Here is a 16,504-nt window from a genome sequence, read left to right as displayed (position 1 = left end):
AGAATATATTTGAGAAAATTAGTATCTACATTCATAAAACTCAAGTTTTATTTTACATCATGAAAGACAAATTTAAAGAATCAAAGACCTAAATCTAAAACCTTTAGATGAAAATCAAGGAAAACTTCATGATCTGAAGTTTCATAATAATTTCTTGGACGTGGCACATATTTATGCATGATTAATTGATTGATTGATTGATTGAGTCACAGGTAGATCTCTGTGAGTTTGAGGACAGCCCAACCTATAGAGCTAGTTCTAGGACAGCCAGGGCAACACAGAGCAACTCTGTCTCTAAAAACAAAACAAAACAAAACAACATCATCATCAACAACAACAACGACAACAAGAATGCAAACCAAACCATAGTGTAAACTGTAAACCGATGTGGATGGCTATCGTCAAAATACAGAGAACAAAACGTGTTGGCAATGTTACGAGCAAATCTAAAGCCTTAGATTTGTCCACTGCTGCTAGGAATGAAATATGGTGGTGTTCCTATGACAGGATAGCAATCCTCAAAGAAATTTATCTACAGGTCTGATGATTGTGGAGTGCCTGCTTAGCATGCCCTGCACACTGAGTTCCATCCCCAGCATTGCGTAAACCAAGTGTGGAGGCTCATGCCTAAGTCCCAGCATTCCTGAGATGGAGACAGGTGGTTCAGAAGTCACTCTTCTGCCACAGTGTGCTCAGGGTCATGCTGGCCTACATAAAACAAACATGTCTCTAACAAACAAAGCAAAACACAAAAATATCATTAGGCAATTGCATTCCTTGGTACATGCTGCAGATATCAGAAGGCAGACCCTTGAATATGTGCAAAACCATGTTTCTGGCAGCCTTTATTCACAGCAGCCAAAAGGGGGAAGCCACCCTAGTGCCCACAGTGACATAGATGTATTGGGGTCCAGAATCTCCTCACAAACCACACAGACGCTGATCTCAGTCAGACAGGGATTTATTTATTTTATTGAGCATACATCCCAGGACTGGTCAACCAGGGCCATGATCCAGACTCAGGAACTGAGCCATGACATTGAGTGAAGATTCTACGGGGTTTTTAAGCCTAAATTTCTCAAACATCTGTGCCAAGTTATTTCACCAATTGGGATTTAGGGATAGGGGATTTCCTCAGGAACGTGTCATTATTGTACACTTATCATGCTCCCATTGGTTGGTGTATTCAGCTGTGGCAGGGGACTTGTCTTGTCTAATACTCATGTTTTAATTTGTCTACTAGGATGGGACTTGTCTAACATTCATGTCTTAATTTGCCAACCAGGATGTCAGTTACCCACATACATGACTCTTCCTGCCAAGTAGGATGTCAGTTCCCAGGAAGGTCTGGGGAACTTAAACTTTACTGGACCACTACTCAGAATGAAAATCTTATTGCAAATAATTTCTTATATTGATGCAGGTGTCTCTCTTATGTTGGGTCTATCCCAGGGGCAGCTTATAAAGGCAAATACCATAAAAGCTTATACACAGGTGCAGGAAGTGCTGTTCAAGTCCAGGCTTATTGTGGGACAATACAAAACAGTTCTACTGACTTCTGTCGTGATTGGCTGACAAGGGCACAGAACATAACAGATTATGTAATCAATCTTGGCATTAGAAAGTTTCCTAGTAACAGCAGAAACATATGAAAAAGTTTCCTTACAATGGCAGGCTAGCTAAGTAACTGTTACCTATGCCTTAACATTTTACCCAGGCCTTAACATTTTATCTGTGCCTCAACATTTTGACAAGGTCCCAACAAAATGAACAATGTTCTGCCAGTGCCAAACAAATACAGAAGTAGATGCTCACAGCTGTCCATTGGTCTGAGCACAGGGTCCCCATTGAAGGAGCTAGAGAAAGGACCCAAGGAGTTGAAGGGGTTTACAGCTCCATAGGATGAACAACAATATGAACTAACCAGTACCCCCAGAGATCTCAGGGACTAAGCCACCAACCAAAGAGTACACATGGTGGGACTCATAGATCCAGCTACATATGTAGCAGAGGATGGCCTAGTCGGTCATCTATGGGAGGAGAGGCCCTTGGTCCTGGGAAGGCTCTATGCCCCAGTCTAGGGGAATGCCAGAGCCAGGAAGAGGGAGTGGGTGTGTTGGTGAGCAGGTGGAGGGGGTTTTTTCCAAAAAAAAGAAAGACCAAGAAATGGGATAAGATTTGAAATGTAAATAAAGAAAATATCTAGTAAAAAAAATTACAGTAGATGCATTCAATGGAAGAAAATTGTGACGTGTCTACATGAATGAATCTTGAAGTTGCTATGCTAAACAAAGTAAGCCATGCACAAAGGTACAATGACTGTGTAATTCCACTCCCACAAGTTCCCTGGAAACACAAAGTTGCTAGGTGATGTCTGGAGGTGTAGAGAGGGGAGGATGGAGAAATATCACTTGGTAGCTGTGGAGTTTTAGGAAATGAAGGAAGCTCTGGAAATGTAGTGATACCAGCTGTACAGTGGAGTAAATATGCTCATTACAACTGGGATCCATGCTTGGAACGTCTAAGTGGTACATTTGTATGTGTATATGCTTTACCACACTGAAACTGTGATTCATTAGATATAGGTGAAGTTCACAAAAATAATTTGTGTGAAAAGAAAGAAGGCAGAGTAACCAACAATCTTTAGGGACAGGTCAGGGAAAGCAGTGAGTGGACAGCAGAAGAGGCCAGGGAAAGCAGTGAGTGGACAGCAGAAGAGACCAAGAACCTGTGTCCCAACCTCATCTTTGCCATTGCCCAACATCTGCCTCCTTTCTCACACTCGAGCCCAGCCCCATGTCTTTTATGTTTGGGAGAACAGCAGAACAGCTAACTCTCAGTTTCTAAGCTAAATCTGAGTGGGACCATTTCAAGTACACGTATGCTATCCGCTGTGAGGACAGAGATGGGGTGTGTGGACCTGGCTGTTCCCACTGGGCTTGTATGGTAAGGACAGGGCACAAGATGAGACGTGACCAGCGAAGGCAGCCGACACTGAGCTGCCACGGCACAGGTGACCATTATGCTTTTGCACACTTTTAGAACGTCTTTTTAAAGATCTTCAGGCTAGAGAGGTAGCTCAGCTGTTCAGAGCACTGGTTGCTCTTCCAAAGAACCTGGGTTCAATCCCCAGCACCCACATGGCGGCTCACAACTGTCTGTCATGGCGGCTCACAACTGTCTGTCATGGCAGCTCACAACTGTCTGTCATGGCGGCTCACAACTGTCTGTCATGGCGGCTCACAACTGTCTGTCATGGCGGCTCACAACTGTCTGTCATGGCGGCTCACAACTGTCTGTCATGGCGGCTCACAACTGTCTGTCATGGCGGCTCACAACTGTCTGTCATGGCGGCTCACAACTGTCTGTCATGGCGGCTCACAACTGTCTGTCATGGCGGCTCACAACTGTCTGTCATGGCGGCTCACAACTGTCTGTCATGGCGGCTCACAACTGCCTGTAGCTCCAGTTCTAGATGGCCTGGCTCCCTCACACGAACATACGTGTAGGCAGAACACCAAAGCACATAAATTTTTTTTAAAAATTAAAATTAAATTAAATCTTAAAAAATATATCTCTTGATGCCACCCACTTCCTCCAAGGTTCTCCCTCCCTCTCAGCTATCTGGTCAACCTACTGATGCCATGAATACAAGTCTCTGTATTAGAAAGGAAGAGTCTGTCCTAAACCCCTTTCACTAAAGTCCCCTACCTCTCTCTGGAACTCCTAATAAATCATTTGTGCCTTAGCCTCGGGCCTTGCCCTTCTTACATGACCCTTATTTGCATTTTCACTGAGCTTTCAGACATTATACTTTATCTTTACCATTAAATGTCTTAGGCAAAGGCCTTTCTTTACTATATTAAATTATACTATATGTATACTATATGTAAAAGGTAGTGTGAGCAAGTAAGTTTTAGAGAATTGTGAGGTTCAACAAACAACTCATAAGGAGAAATTGAGCAATGCAGATAATAAGGGTTAAAACCTTGTAGCCTAAGATTACATTTAGTGTTATTTTAGTTTTGACTAAAAATACCAGCCACTGTGTTATATAAATGCCTTTACCATCGTGTAAGTGGAAGACTTCAAAGAGATTTTTTTTTAAAGTGCATTATTAAACTAACTACGAAAAGGCTTCCACATAAAATAAAAAACTAAAGCAATACAAATTGCACAGAGAAATTGAGTTTAAAAAAATCAAAGCCAGATGGTAAAAGCCGAATTCTAAAGAAAAAGAATGGGTCGCAGATGGTTCAGGAGCAGAACAGGGTAGCAAAACAAAATACAGGACCACAGAGATCAAATCAGTACCTTGCCCAGGATTACAGTGAGACTGGCTGGCCGGAAACACGTTTGTTCTCAATTGCAAGCCAGAAAACTAGGACTCTGATGTAACCCTAACGAAGAGCGTGGGCTCAGGTGCTGGGTTCAAATCTTACTTCTTCCTCTTAAGTTCTATAATGCTGGGAAATAACTCACTAGCCCTAAACTCATCTCTACATGGGGGGAATAATAATACTCGCTCTATCACTGGATAGAGGTAAATATAAAGTATTTAGTGAAGAGCCAGATAACTCAGTAGACATAATAATATCAAGTTAAGCACAGGGTCACATTATTACTGGGATGGCACTGGGGTGGTTTTGATCATCCAACTCCAGTTTTACTCTACATTGCTTCCCCCATACTGAATGTGCTCTTTGCAGGCATGGGGTCATGCTAGATTAGAAGCTGAGGGATTGTGGATAAAGTGCAAGATTAACACATAGTCAGTTGAGCTCCTGGAAGTCAGATGAGGGTGAACCGTGGAGTGTGATGCTGTCAGGATCCGAGCTGCTAAGAATGAACCAGCAGTGCTCTCCACTGCGATCACCTGGTCCATGACGTCATTCTCTCGGTGTCTTGGCCTCTAATACATCATTGTCTTACTCCAGGTCTCTACTGTTGTGAAAACAATAACCACAATCATGAACAGCTTGAGGAGGGAAGGGTTTATTTCACCACCACTTCCATGTCACTGCCCATCGAGGAGAGAAGTCAAGGCAGGAACCTGGTAGCAGAACTGATGTTGTGGAGGGGTGTTGCTTACTGGCTTAGTCAGCCTGCCTTCTTAGACCACCTAAGACCACCTCCCCAGGATGGCACTGCCCTCAATGGACTGGGCCTTCCCATACCCATCACTAATTAAGAATCACCATAGACTTGCCCACAGACCAATATGGTAGGCAATTGAGGTTCTCTCTCTCTCTCTCTCTCTCTCTCTCTCCCTCTCTCTCTCTCTCTCTGTTGTGTGTTTCTTTCTCTCTCTCAATCTTTCTCAATCTCTCTCCATCTCTTTCAATCTCTCCCTCTCTCTCTCTCTCTCTCTCTCTCTCTCTCTCTCAATCTCTCTCAATCTCTCTGTCAATCTCTCTGTCAATATCTCTGTCAATATCTCTCTCTGTCTGTCTCTCCGTCTTCCCCCCCTCCCCCTCCCCATCCCCCTCGCCCTTTCTCTCCCTCTGGTTTTTGAAACAGGGTTTCTTCTGTGTAATAGCCTTGGCTGTCCTGGAACTCACTTTGCAGACCAGGCTGTCCTCAAACTCAGAAATCTGCCTGCCTCTGCCTCCTGAGTGCTGGGATTAAAGGCATGTGCCACCACACCCAACTGGCTTTCTCTTCCAAAATGACCATTCAGTTCTAAACCTATTTTTGGTTTCTTCTCTTGAAAACAATTGTGTAAGGAAGTAAATTCTTCCCTGGCAGTAAACATAGAGGAATTACTGCTTTGACTCTCTCGTCCAAATAATTAAGAGTTTTGGAAAAATTTTGTCCAGAGGTGGAGGTTTTCTCTGGCATCTGAGGTTAGAAAAAAATACTACCCCTGCTTCCCAGTTCCCTACAGTCCATTGTGGGTGTCTGAGAAAAACCTGTCATTCCTATGGTGGCAACAGCCTAAGGCTCTCTTAGGATAGGAGAGTCTCTCTAGCCCTGACTTAAATTTGTTTGAGAACTTCACATTCAAATTCCTATCAGTATCTTATCAACAAATGCCCTGCTTCCACACTGTGCCACTTCTAAGTATGACTCACTCCTGATGACTTTAGCTACTCTTCATATCCTACAGTGTGACTGGAAAAGGCCAAAACACTGAGAAATCACTAACTTGGGAAAAAGTAGGGGCAATTTGAGCATAAATTTGGATCTTCAGCCTTCCCAGTTATCCAGTGCTTCCCAGCCTTCCTCTGTACCTCAGAGGTCATCTTAACACTCCCCCCCAACACACAACCACACAACATACATGCATACACATTATACACACACTACATGCACACAACACACAGCACACAAAATACCACATACACACCACACTCACACAACATACAGCACATACACTACATATACATACACAACACAGAGCATACAATATACCACACACAACATAATACACCACATATACATCACACACACACAACACACACACATACACAACACACACACATACATAACACACACACACACACACACACACCTGACAGCGCAGGAGTAGGTCCAGAGAAAGGCAAACTGCCTTGCTCATCTCCTGACTTCTGGTTCCCTGAGGACCAAAAGCCTTTTGAAATATACAGGAGTGGATTTCCCTTTTTGGGAGGGATACAACCTCCATCCGAGTACCTTCTGTCTCTCACAGGGAAAATCATCACAAACATTTGCTTGCAGGAAGTGGGGAGGGCTGTGGAGAAGAGGTCCCTTCCATAAAGCATGGAACCCAAGGATGCTCTTTCCTCTCAGATGCCACAGATAACCCTCCAGAGGGAAAGGACTTTTCCTCTCACTTCTACACACAAATTAGTCTGAAATTAACTAATGAGCACGTGTAAGGCTGATGCCCTACAAGGCAGGCAGACCTTGGGAGAGCTGACAGGAACCAATGCCAACAAGCATCTATTCTTATTCTTCTCCTAGCCGTGGTTGCAAAAGGGAAAAGGCAGGGCGGGGGTAAGCACAAGGCAAAAGTAGGTAGGAAAAGACGGCAATAAATATCTGTCAGATGATTAAGCCAGACTCTTTGATTCCATTAGAGGATTAAAATTCCACAAACTCTGGGTCAAACTTTACTTGCCATAACTTATTCCCTAATCAAAACAGGCTAGAAGGATGATAGTGGAATTTGGCAAACACAGCCCTTTCTAGACTATCCAAAGGTTAACGATCATCAGGGTTCTAAACCCCAGGGTTTATTTTTATGAAGTCAAAAGGCACCCCCCACTCTGCCAGGATTTTTTCTCTAAGAATAACAAATTAGTATGCATGAGTTACATGCCAAAGGTAAGAGCTCATCCTAAAACGTGTGTGGGTTTCTGAGGAAGAAAGCTCTTGATAACCAAGATATATGTTTGCACAGAGACTGGTGCAAGGGTTGGAGGGTAATTCAGATCTCATTTTATTTTTAGTTCACAACAGAAAATTGATTTTGAAATTTGTATTGGGGGTGTACTGTCTTCCCTTACCTCTCTCCTCTGCCCTCTAGTGGCAGCATATGTTCATGCAATCAGTAATTCTATTGCTTTTTTTTTTTTTTTTTTTTTTTTTTGGCCTACTATATACTTTTAAATCAATTGAATAAATACATTTTACTGTGTGACAAAGTTCCATGTTTTCACTTTACTTTAAGATGGTGTATTAGCTTAAAGTAACTTTACCAAAACAATGTCATTGGAAAACTCCCAGAGAGACATAATCTAAAGAATATTGTGGCAACCAAAAGGCATGGAAGGAATAGAATATCATTTCTATAGCTTAACTCTAGGATATACATTATCATTGCCATGCTAAGTCCTACATCAATGACAATATCTGCAGTTGGCTAACCTTGGCCAATAATAGGGCAGACTTTGATGTCTCCCATCACACCTGTTGGTATTCTGTAAAATCTGCCATGGAAGAGTGTGACAGAGACATTGTTACTGTGAGTATCCTAAATCTACCATGTGAGAATAATGCCTCACGAATATGTAATGGCACTTGAGCCACTGTACCAATCTAAAACATGCAAAGTAGTTATCATCCTTAAACTGGAAAATCTAAAAGCAGAATTTGCAGCCTCTCATTCTATGCGCATCAATAGTTCAACAAAGCAAAACAGAAAAAAAAAAAGAAGGTCGTTACAAAGAGTGTGTGCCAGCAGGGGGGAAATGCTGGTCCTCTTTAAGACAAGAAAGACAAAAAACAATTATAGCACCATTTTCTATGTCATGGGACACCCAGAAATGTCAAATAAAAATATTGAATTGTATCGAAACAAAGACAACTGATGATATAGTGGCCAGGAAAAAATATATAACTATATTTATATCAATAGACATACAGGATTAAGCATGATTTCAAAAAATATAAAATAAAAAATAAAAGCCAGGCGCATCTGAATAGGATCTGGAATTACACCTGCAATTCTGAAAATTCCCCCATGCCAGCTACAATACTGCCTGTGTGAATAACAAACTCTGAGGGAAAGCTGTGTATCTGAGTCCACATGAGCACAACTCTCTCCATCTTACAGTGAATATGCTTGGACCAGGGAATGGCACTCTTAGGAGGTGTGGCCTTACTGGAGTAGGTGTGGCCTTGTTGGAGGAAATGTGGCACTGTCATCGGGATGGGCAATGAGACCCTCCTACTAACCACATGGCAGCCAGTCTACTCTTTAGCTTCCTTTGGATGAAGATGTAGAACTCTCAACTCTTTCTGTTGCCATGCCTTCCTGGATGCTGCCAAGCTCCCATCTTGATGATACTGGACTGAACCTCTGAACCTGTAAGCCAGCCTCAATTACATGTTCTCCTTCATAAGAGTTTGCCTTGGTCATGGTGGTTGTTCACAGCAGTGAAACCCTAAGACATACAGCTAAAATGCTAGCCCACAGATACTGCCTTCAGAGTATTTTGAAATGCAGTATGCACATAGAGTGCAGTGGAGCACTGTGATCAAGACAGCATCTCACTCACTGGGAACATCCTAGTGGTCCTTCATCTTTTTCAGAACCATAACAAAGTACAGTGAGGTGGTAAACACATAGAATCACTGTTCTGTTCTGAATGTTTTTACCTATTGGTTATCACAGTATTCAGTAGAGAGAACCAGAGGACGGGCAAATGTGGATGGAAGCATCTTCACTGCTATCTTCAGTTTCCTAGGCAGTGGGACCTTGGATCAGACCACATCACTAAATGAAATCAACAGTCAAGTATCAGCCAAAGCAAATTTAAGGAAAAATACATTTGTAAATATCATTGCTTAGAGCCGTGACCGAAACATCCTCCTGCTCGTCATTAACATGTTACCACTCCACACAGCCCTCCAGTTCTTCCTCGGGGAGGCTTTCCGTCACGTCTAACTCACTGCTGTGGCAGAACAAACTTTCTAAGAGCGATACAAAGCAGGAAGAGACCAAGCCATTGGCACAGATTTATTAAGTGTAGAGGAATTTCAATCCATGATCCAGCTGGAATGACATACCTTTAATCCTTCTGACTGGAATACAGACACACCTTCAGTACACACCTTTAATTCCTAACAATGGAGGTAAAGTTGGTTTGTAGAAGGAAGCAGTCATGTTTGAGAGTGACGTTTGAGGGGCAGACAAAGTGACAAATCAGAAAGGTCTGACAGTATGAGTCAGGGCTAGAATATGCCCAACTCTCACGAGAACAGCACAGGGAGATGCTATTTAAGAACATCGCAGGAGGAGTCAGTCAGTTGGGAGTCAACACAGTGAGTGCAGTGCAGTGGAGTTGAGTTTATGCCATCCAGTGCAGGTCAGCAGAGGCAGTGGAACCCAGAGAATAAGAGTGAGCCAGAGATAGAATGAATGGCCAGAGTGAGTTTGAGGCCAAGCCGAACAATTCAATGAGAAACTGAGAGAAGCCAGATTGAGTCAGTCAGCATGGAGAGGAGTTTAAGCCTAACGAGCTGAGCTGTAGCAGCCAGCCAGAGTTCAGAAAGAACTAGAAATGGTGAGCTTATTCAGCAATAAGCCTCTGAGATGACAATTACATCAGGTGAATCGAAGTGCATTTACAGTTAAGCCATGAGGAAGTACCATCCCAGCATTGTCCTTCCCCTGCTCACTCTTAATAAATTGAAAATCAAAGAGAGATACAAGCTAAGGCAGGACCTGAAGAGCTAAAGAAGTACTTTACAAAAGCATTTTAATCCTAGTTGGTGTTTGGTTAATCGGTTGGGTTCTTGGAGAGCTGACGATCAAGGCCTCACTGAGCATGCTAGGCAAGCACTCGACCACTGAGCTATGTCCCCAACCTGAGACCCAGTCTCATGTAGCCCAAGCTGGCCTCATACAGTCTAATGAATGATGCCCTTCAGCTTCTGCTCCTCCTGCACCCACATGAGTCCAGTGGTATCAATACCTGTGTGTACCGTTTTCCCATGTCTGACTCAGTGATAGTCCTCAAACCCAGGGCTCCATGCATACGAGGCAAGCACTACACAAACTGACCTGTACATGTCTGGTCACTGAATTATAGTTTTTAAGTGAGGAAACCTGTTTTATACAAAGATAACTCACATCCCAGTGGCCTTTCAGATCTACTGTTTCCCAGCGCACATCATTAGACCATGAGGATAACTGATTATCGCAGAAGATAAGATACTGCTGGTGAGTACAGGGTTCTTTGGGCAGGAAGGGGAGATCACATCCTTTACCAACACCCTCTCTCTGCTCCTTTGTTCATGTAGCCTTTCCGGCGGGTTGTCTCCATTGGTATTCATGTCCCCACTGGCTTTTAATGGGAAATCTGGTTTCAGTAGCAGGCACAATACGACTGTAGTTCCCATGTAGTGGAAGACAAGGTCCTTCACTTCTGTTCCTGCTAAGATTCAGTGACACAGCCCCTGAGTACTTATCGGGAAGATGTGCTTTATAGTTTCTTAGCAGTAAGAATAGGAATAAGAGATGAAAGGAGAAGGGATGAGAAGGGGAGAGGAGGGAAAGAGAAGGAAGGAAATTGTAAATGAAGGAGAGTCTATGCTTTTGAGGTATGAGTTACGGTAGAGAAATATTGTAGAGTAGGTGAAGAAAAGGAAGAGTATAAAAATCTTGTTCGAGTGAGATACAACCAAAAATAAAAATAATAAAATAAAATAAACTATTAAGTACAAAAGTATAAATAAGTAAACAATAAAAATGAAAGTAAGAAATGAAGTGAAACAGAATATACTTTGCCATTGGCTGGTGTTTTTCCTGGTGGGTCTGAATAAGGTTTCTTCCACCATTCCCTTGATTGGTTTAGACATCCTGCTGTGCAGGCTATAGAAGGCTGATGTTCTCTGTAACTCATTGTGTGCGACTCCACTTTCTGCAGGGGTCCCCTAGTCTGAGTCCCCCAGTACTCCACAGTTATAACGTCACTGCTGCAGGGTGGTGAGTGGGGAATCACACACTGCACTGGACTCTGACAGTGTGTAGAGGTCCCTGTACACCATCCCAACTGGATCACAGCTGTTTTGTGATTGGTTTTCTTCTTCTTCTTCTTCTTCTTCTTCTTCTTCTTCTTCTTCTTCTTCTTCTTCTTCTTCTTCTTCTTCCTCTTCTCCTTCTTCTTCCTCTTCTCCTTCTTCTTCTTCTTCTTCTTCTTCTTCTTCTTCTTCCTCTTCTCCTTCTTCTTCCTCTTCTCCTTTTCTTCTTTTCTTCTTCTTCTTCTTCTTCTTCTTCTTCTTCTTCTTCTTCTTCTTCTTCTTTTTCTTTGTTGACCTGCTCCAAGTTCAGCACACTTCTTGACTTCTCAAGCTGTTACTCACCAAGGCAATGGGCCTGCAGGGGTAGTGGCTGCCCACCTCCATCCATTCTGTACCCAAACCATCATCTGTCACCACAGCCCCAGGACACCTATTCTATTCTATTCTTCTATTATATTCTATATATTATATATAGATATTATATATATAATAGTATCATATATTATATTATATTATATTATATTATATTATATTATATTATAGGACACCTGTGAGCCGGCGGGGAATGTACCTGTCTGGTAGCCACTGCTAACCCCACTGCATTTTGCTTACTTGTCAATCAGTGGTCGCCCCTGCCTGCTTCTGTGCAGAGGATTTCGAGTGTCTCCCCTCAGCTTCTTTCATTTTCCTCCAGCTCTTTCTGTCCTATGAAAAGAGTCTGGTCATTTTATCCTGGCCCTTGTTCACCTGGTCACACAGCTATTTCTAAATAGATGAAAATATTATAAAGCAAACTCTTTAGAGTTGTGTAATTATACATCCATTTGAGAGAGAAAAGTAAAACACAGAATTAAAGAGCAAAATTAAATCACTTCTTAGATTGATTTGTTTTAATCTTTGAATTTTTACATATGTAACCTATTTCAGAGTACTCAACAGGGAACACTGAAAGGGAGAGAAGAGGGGAGAAAAGGAATGAAGAGATGAGGAAAGAATATTTCTTTAAGTGCTTACAAAAAAGAAAAACCAATAAATCCCATACTCCAGAATAAATTTGACTGAGAACACAAGAATCTTCTTAATGACTTACAGCATCACTGGGCGCCATACAGCCCAATACCCAGACCCTGTGGCTGGAAGAGACTGAACAGCAGCCAGGACCAGCACTATAGAACTTCGGGCAGAATTGTGTCCTGACTCTCTGAGGTCTTCAAGCTCAGCTTGTTTCCCGGGGGGATGGGTAGGCTGTGACACAGAGCAATATTCCTCATACTCTCAGTTCAGAGTGTCTCCTGGAATGAGCTCTTCTAGGCCAAGTCACGTGGGCATATGTCAGAGGGCTCTCCAGCTTGCACTCCTGAAGCAGGGTCAGAGTGAGACTGTCGCCATGACAGAAGAGAACACCCCAGCAACCCTTGAAGGCAACTTTCAGTGTAATACAGCAGCATGATACAGGAAATGTTTAAGACAGGAAAATTTCTCTATAAAGAAATTGGGGAGAGTCAAGTCTGGGGCAGGTCATCAGAGCTGCAGCAGAAAAAGACCATTTTACTTTTAAAAACTTACTACCTACATTCTAAGAAAGAGTCAGCGTGCTGATCAGAGAGTCTCACTGAGACAGTGGGATGGGCCTACAGCAGAGTCAGGCCAGATGTGGGAAGGAACAGAGAGCAAAGTACCTCCTGTTGCTGCGATGATAACACCAGGGCAGATGCTGAAGGACTGGATACAGGAGAACCCCCACCCCTCACATCTTTTACAAAACAGGAATAATGGAAAATAACATTTTTATTCTAGCAAAAACAAATGCATCTAATAAACTTTCCTAGAGAAGGAGATATAGAGACATGGCGTCGTCATCCTGGTCATCTTCCACACAAAGATTGGGTGAATTGTTTTACGTGCTTACACAAGCTCTGGCCTGTTACACTCCCCAGGCCCCCCCAGGAAAGGGAAACAATTGATTTTCAGAACCGTCAGAGGCAATCATCAGGTGTAGAAAGAAAACAATCACACTTGACTTTCTGGAAATGCTAGTTTTAGACGGAGTCCTTGAAAAATAAATCATAATCAATGTTGCACAAAGTACAGAAGGACGGAGCAAAAGACGAGAAGGCTCGAAGAACGTCGAAGGGAGTCCGTGGCTCCGTCCGTGTGTGACTTGCAGTTGGTGTCTGGACTGAGGTAACATGAGGACAGCTTCACCTGGGTGTTGTAGCTTCGCACTGCCTGTCTCCCTGTTTAAAGAGGCAGACATCCAGGTTACGTCTCCTCTGCTGAGGAACAGTGACCTTGCTGAGCATAAGTGTATCATGAGGTGGTTAGTCTTCACATGGTTTGTTTTTTCTTTACCAGAAACAAATGCAGTGCTCTAAGGGGGCACACAGATTGTAAACAAACGCCAAGAAACAATGTGTTCAGCCCAAGTCATCCACAAGCTGTTGGCCAGCATTAAAAGGCAGTGAACAGGCGGCAGCTGCACACACTAATCTCTAACTGAAGCGGGGAGAATTTTAAAGCTTGATTAGTTTCATCTTCTCAAGCGCTTACTTGGGGATGATATTTTCTACTCCATTAGGATCCCTGGGAAGAGTGTCTAACACAGGTTTCACTAAGAGACTCAAAAGATGATGGAAAGTCATCTATGCCTGATGTTAGACAGGGGCACACTAGCCAACACTGCTCACACCAGGGACAATTCATAACACACACTGATATTTTTAAACTGCATAAATAGCCTATCACAATATAATAAACTCACCAAAACAAAAACAGCTTTGTTTCAATGTTTTTAAAACACTAAATGCATACTAACTTATAACCGATCAATTTGAGGTACCTTTTATACTATCAATGCTATTTTAAAGACTATATAAGGTGCATATCACATTATAAAAAGTTCACTGAAAAACTAAACATTTCGTTTTATAATTCTAATAAAATTTTATTTTTATTTTTTCCTGTTTTTTTAAAGATTGTTTTCAATATTACAAATGTATTTTCAGATAGTTTAAAAAACATTAGTAGGTTTAATTTTTACTATCTTTCTTAAATTCATTGTAAAATAGTTCCCTCATAAATAAGTTGTTTTCCACAAAGTATGTATTTATATAAACACATATAAATATGTATAATGTATATATTAAATATTTGGTATATGACATATTATATATAATAAAATATGTATACATATACCTTGAATCGTTTCTTGTTTTGTTTTGTTTAGTTTTGTTTTCCAAGACAGGGTTTCTCTGTGTAGCCAAGGCTGTCCTGAAACTCACTCTGTAGACCAGGCTGGCCTCGAACCCAGAAATCCACCTGCCTCTGCCCCCAAGTGCTGGGATTAAAGGAGTGCGCCACCACCACCCAGCAAATCTTTTCATTTCTTAAATGTTTAAAATATTTTGTATGCACCTAAAGACTATGAGTTGTGGGATTTTTGCAACTAGATTAAATAATACTTTGGATAGCAGGGGACTGTCAATAGGTCCCCATAGTATATTCTATCCCTTCACCTTAGGGAAAAGGTCCTACACCTCTCTTTCAAATATCCCACAAAACCTTGGGGGAATCCTCATCAAAAAAAGGACCAAAAAGCAAAGGACCAAAGGGGGTGGGGTTAATCCCAGGAGAGAGAACCGCTGGCACTGCACCTTTGTCTCTATACCTTTGAGTACTCTATCAAGCATTTCCAGAACAGTGAGCTGGCTCGCCTTGTTTCAAATGAAATTACCTGCAATTACCTGATACACAGTTATGTTTGCCCATTTCATGCATTCCAATATCCCTGAAGTACCGTGAGCACTTATGCAGAACAAAGCTTTAATATTAGAAACTCTAGCCACAATTACCCCCTCACTCAGCTTCAGTCTGAGTTCAACTTTTCATAATTAATTTGGTAGTCTGCCAGGGCAGCTGACTCCTTTCGCGGTCTAGATCATTTCTATTTTATAAACTAAGATGTTACCACTCAAATCAAAGATGCTCAAGCTATCATCCCAAGCACTCAGTTTCTCCTGAGAGAGGAAAAAAATGTTATAATGCACAAGTTTTACCAAAACACTCGAGTTCCTGGTGAAGAATTAAACCCCACGCTATTATTCCCCTCCTGTGGGATCCCCCTTCACCTCAGGGGGTCAGACAGACTAGGGGCTTGGAAAGAAACAAAAACTTGGAAACTAAACATAACTAGACACTGTTGTTTTTCTTTTAAGTTTGTAATTATGGCATAAACTGTAAACACACTCATAAACACTATAGGCAGAATATCCCTTTTTAACGTTCCTACCTATACTAAAGGATGCCGCGTGAGCCTTATAAATTGTCAATAGTCTTCATTTACAGACAGCCTGCCACCTGCATCTCCTCCATCCACACGTTTTTCCTTCCAACCAACTGTCCCACAAAACTAACCCTGTGAGATGTCACTTTAAATGAGTAAAATGCCTGCCTTGATTCCCAAAGTCTTAGAAACCCCAGATCCACTTACTTGGTTCATAGTAGTCCATTACAGATACTGAACCATCTCGAATATTTGAAACTTTGTAGTCTCTCACAGTGGGAATATTAACACAAAACTGGGATTCATTTACCTATAAATAAATAAATAAATAAATAAATAAATAAATGATTTGAAGAAGCTGGCACACAGTGTGTTCATAAAAATATCTGGGACATCAATTTTTCTTTCATTTTAGGAAATAAATAGAAACTAATATCTGGGGAGAATTTCTGAATGTCAGGTAATATAGTTAAGAACTCATTATACATTTTTCTTATTTAAATTCCAAAACAACACTGATAGCAGAGGAATGGTTCTTAGTCCCCGTCTACTAAAGGGATGCTTGAGATTCAGAATCATTTAGTAGACAGCTCCTGGGACCACCCAAATCTGTGGCTCGGGCAGTGCATCTCAGTTCTAGCTGTTGCGAATGATTCAGAGAAGCCTAAGTCTACAGACAAGGACCGGTCCATAGAAGCCTTCCAGAGAGACCCCAGGGAAGGAATGCATGCCACAGCTCATGAGGGACTGACACTTGTTTCTATAAAT

General features: G+C 42.0%; 1 protein-coding gene across 1 annotated transcript in view; it reads right to left on the bottom strand.

The window, feature by feature from the left end:
- Positions 1 to 12,322: 12,322 nt before the first annotated feature.
- Positions 12,323 to 16,504, bottom strand: part of Cd109 (CD109 antigen) — a 100,715-nt gene continuing 96,533 nt past the window's right edge. Inside the window, exons 32-33 of the mRNA NM_153098.3 lie at positions 15,944 to 16,046; positions 12,323 to 13,691 (exon numbers count right to left, since the gene is read on the bottom strand). Coding sequence (NP_694738.1) covers positions 13,525 to 13,691; positions 15,944 to 16,046 — 270 coding nt within the window. The 3' untranslated portion in view covers positions 12,323 to 13,524. The remainder of the gene's footprint in view (positions 13,692 to 15,943; positions 16,047 to 16,504) is intronic.

Source organism: Mus musculus, chromosome 9 (genome assembly GCF_000001635.26).
Source record: "Mus musculus strain C57BL/6J chromosome 9, GRCm38.p6 C57BL/6J".
NCBI classification, from domain to species: Eukaryota; Metazoa; Chordata; class Mammalia; order Rodentia; family Muridae; genus Mus; species Mus musculus.
The sequence above is the reverse complement of the archived record's forward strand: the minus strand, read 5'-3'. Positions and strand labels throughout refer to the sequence as shown.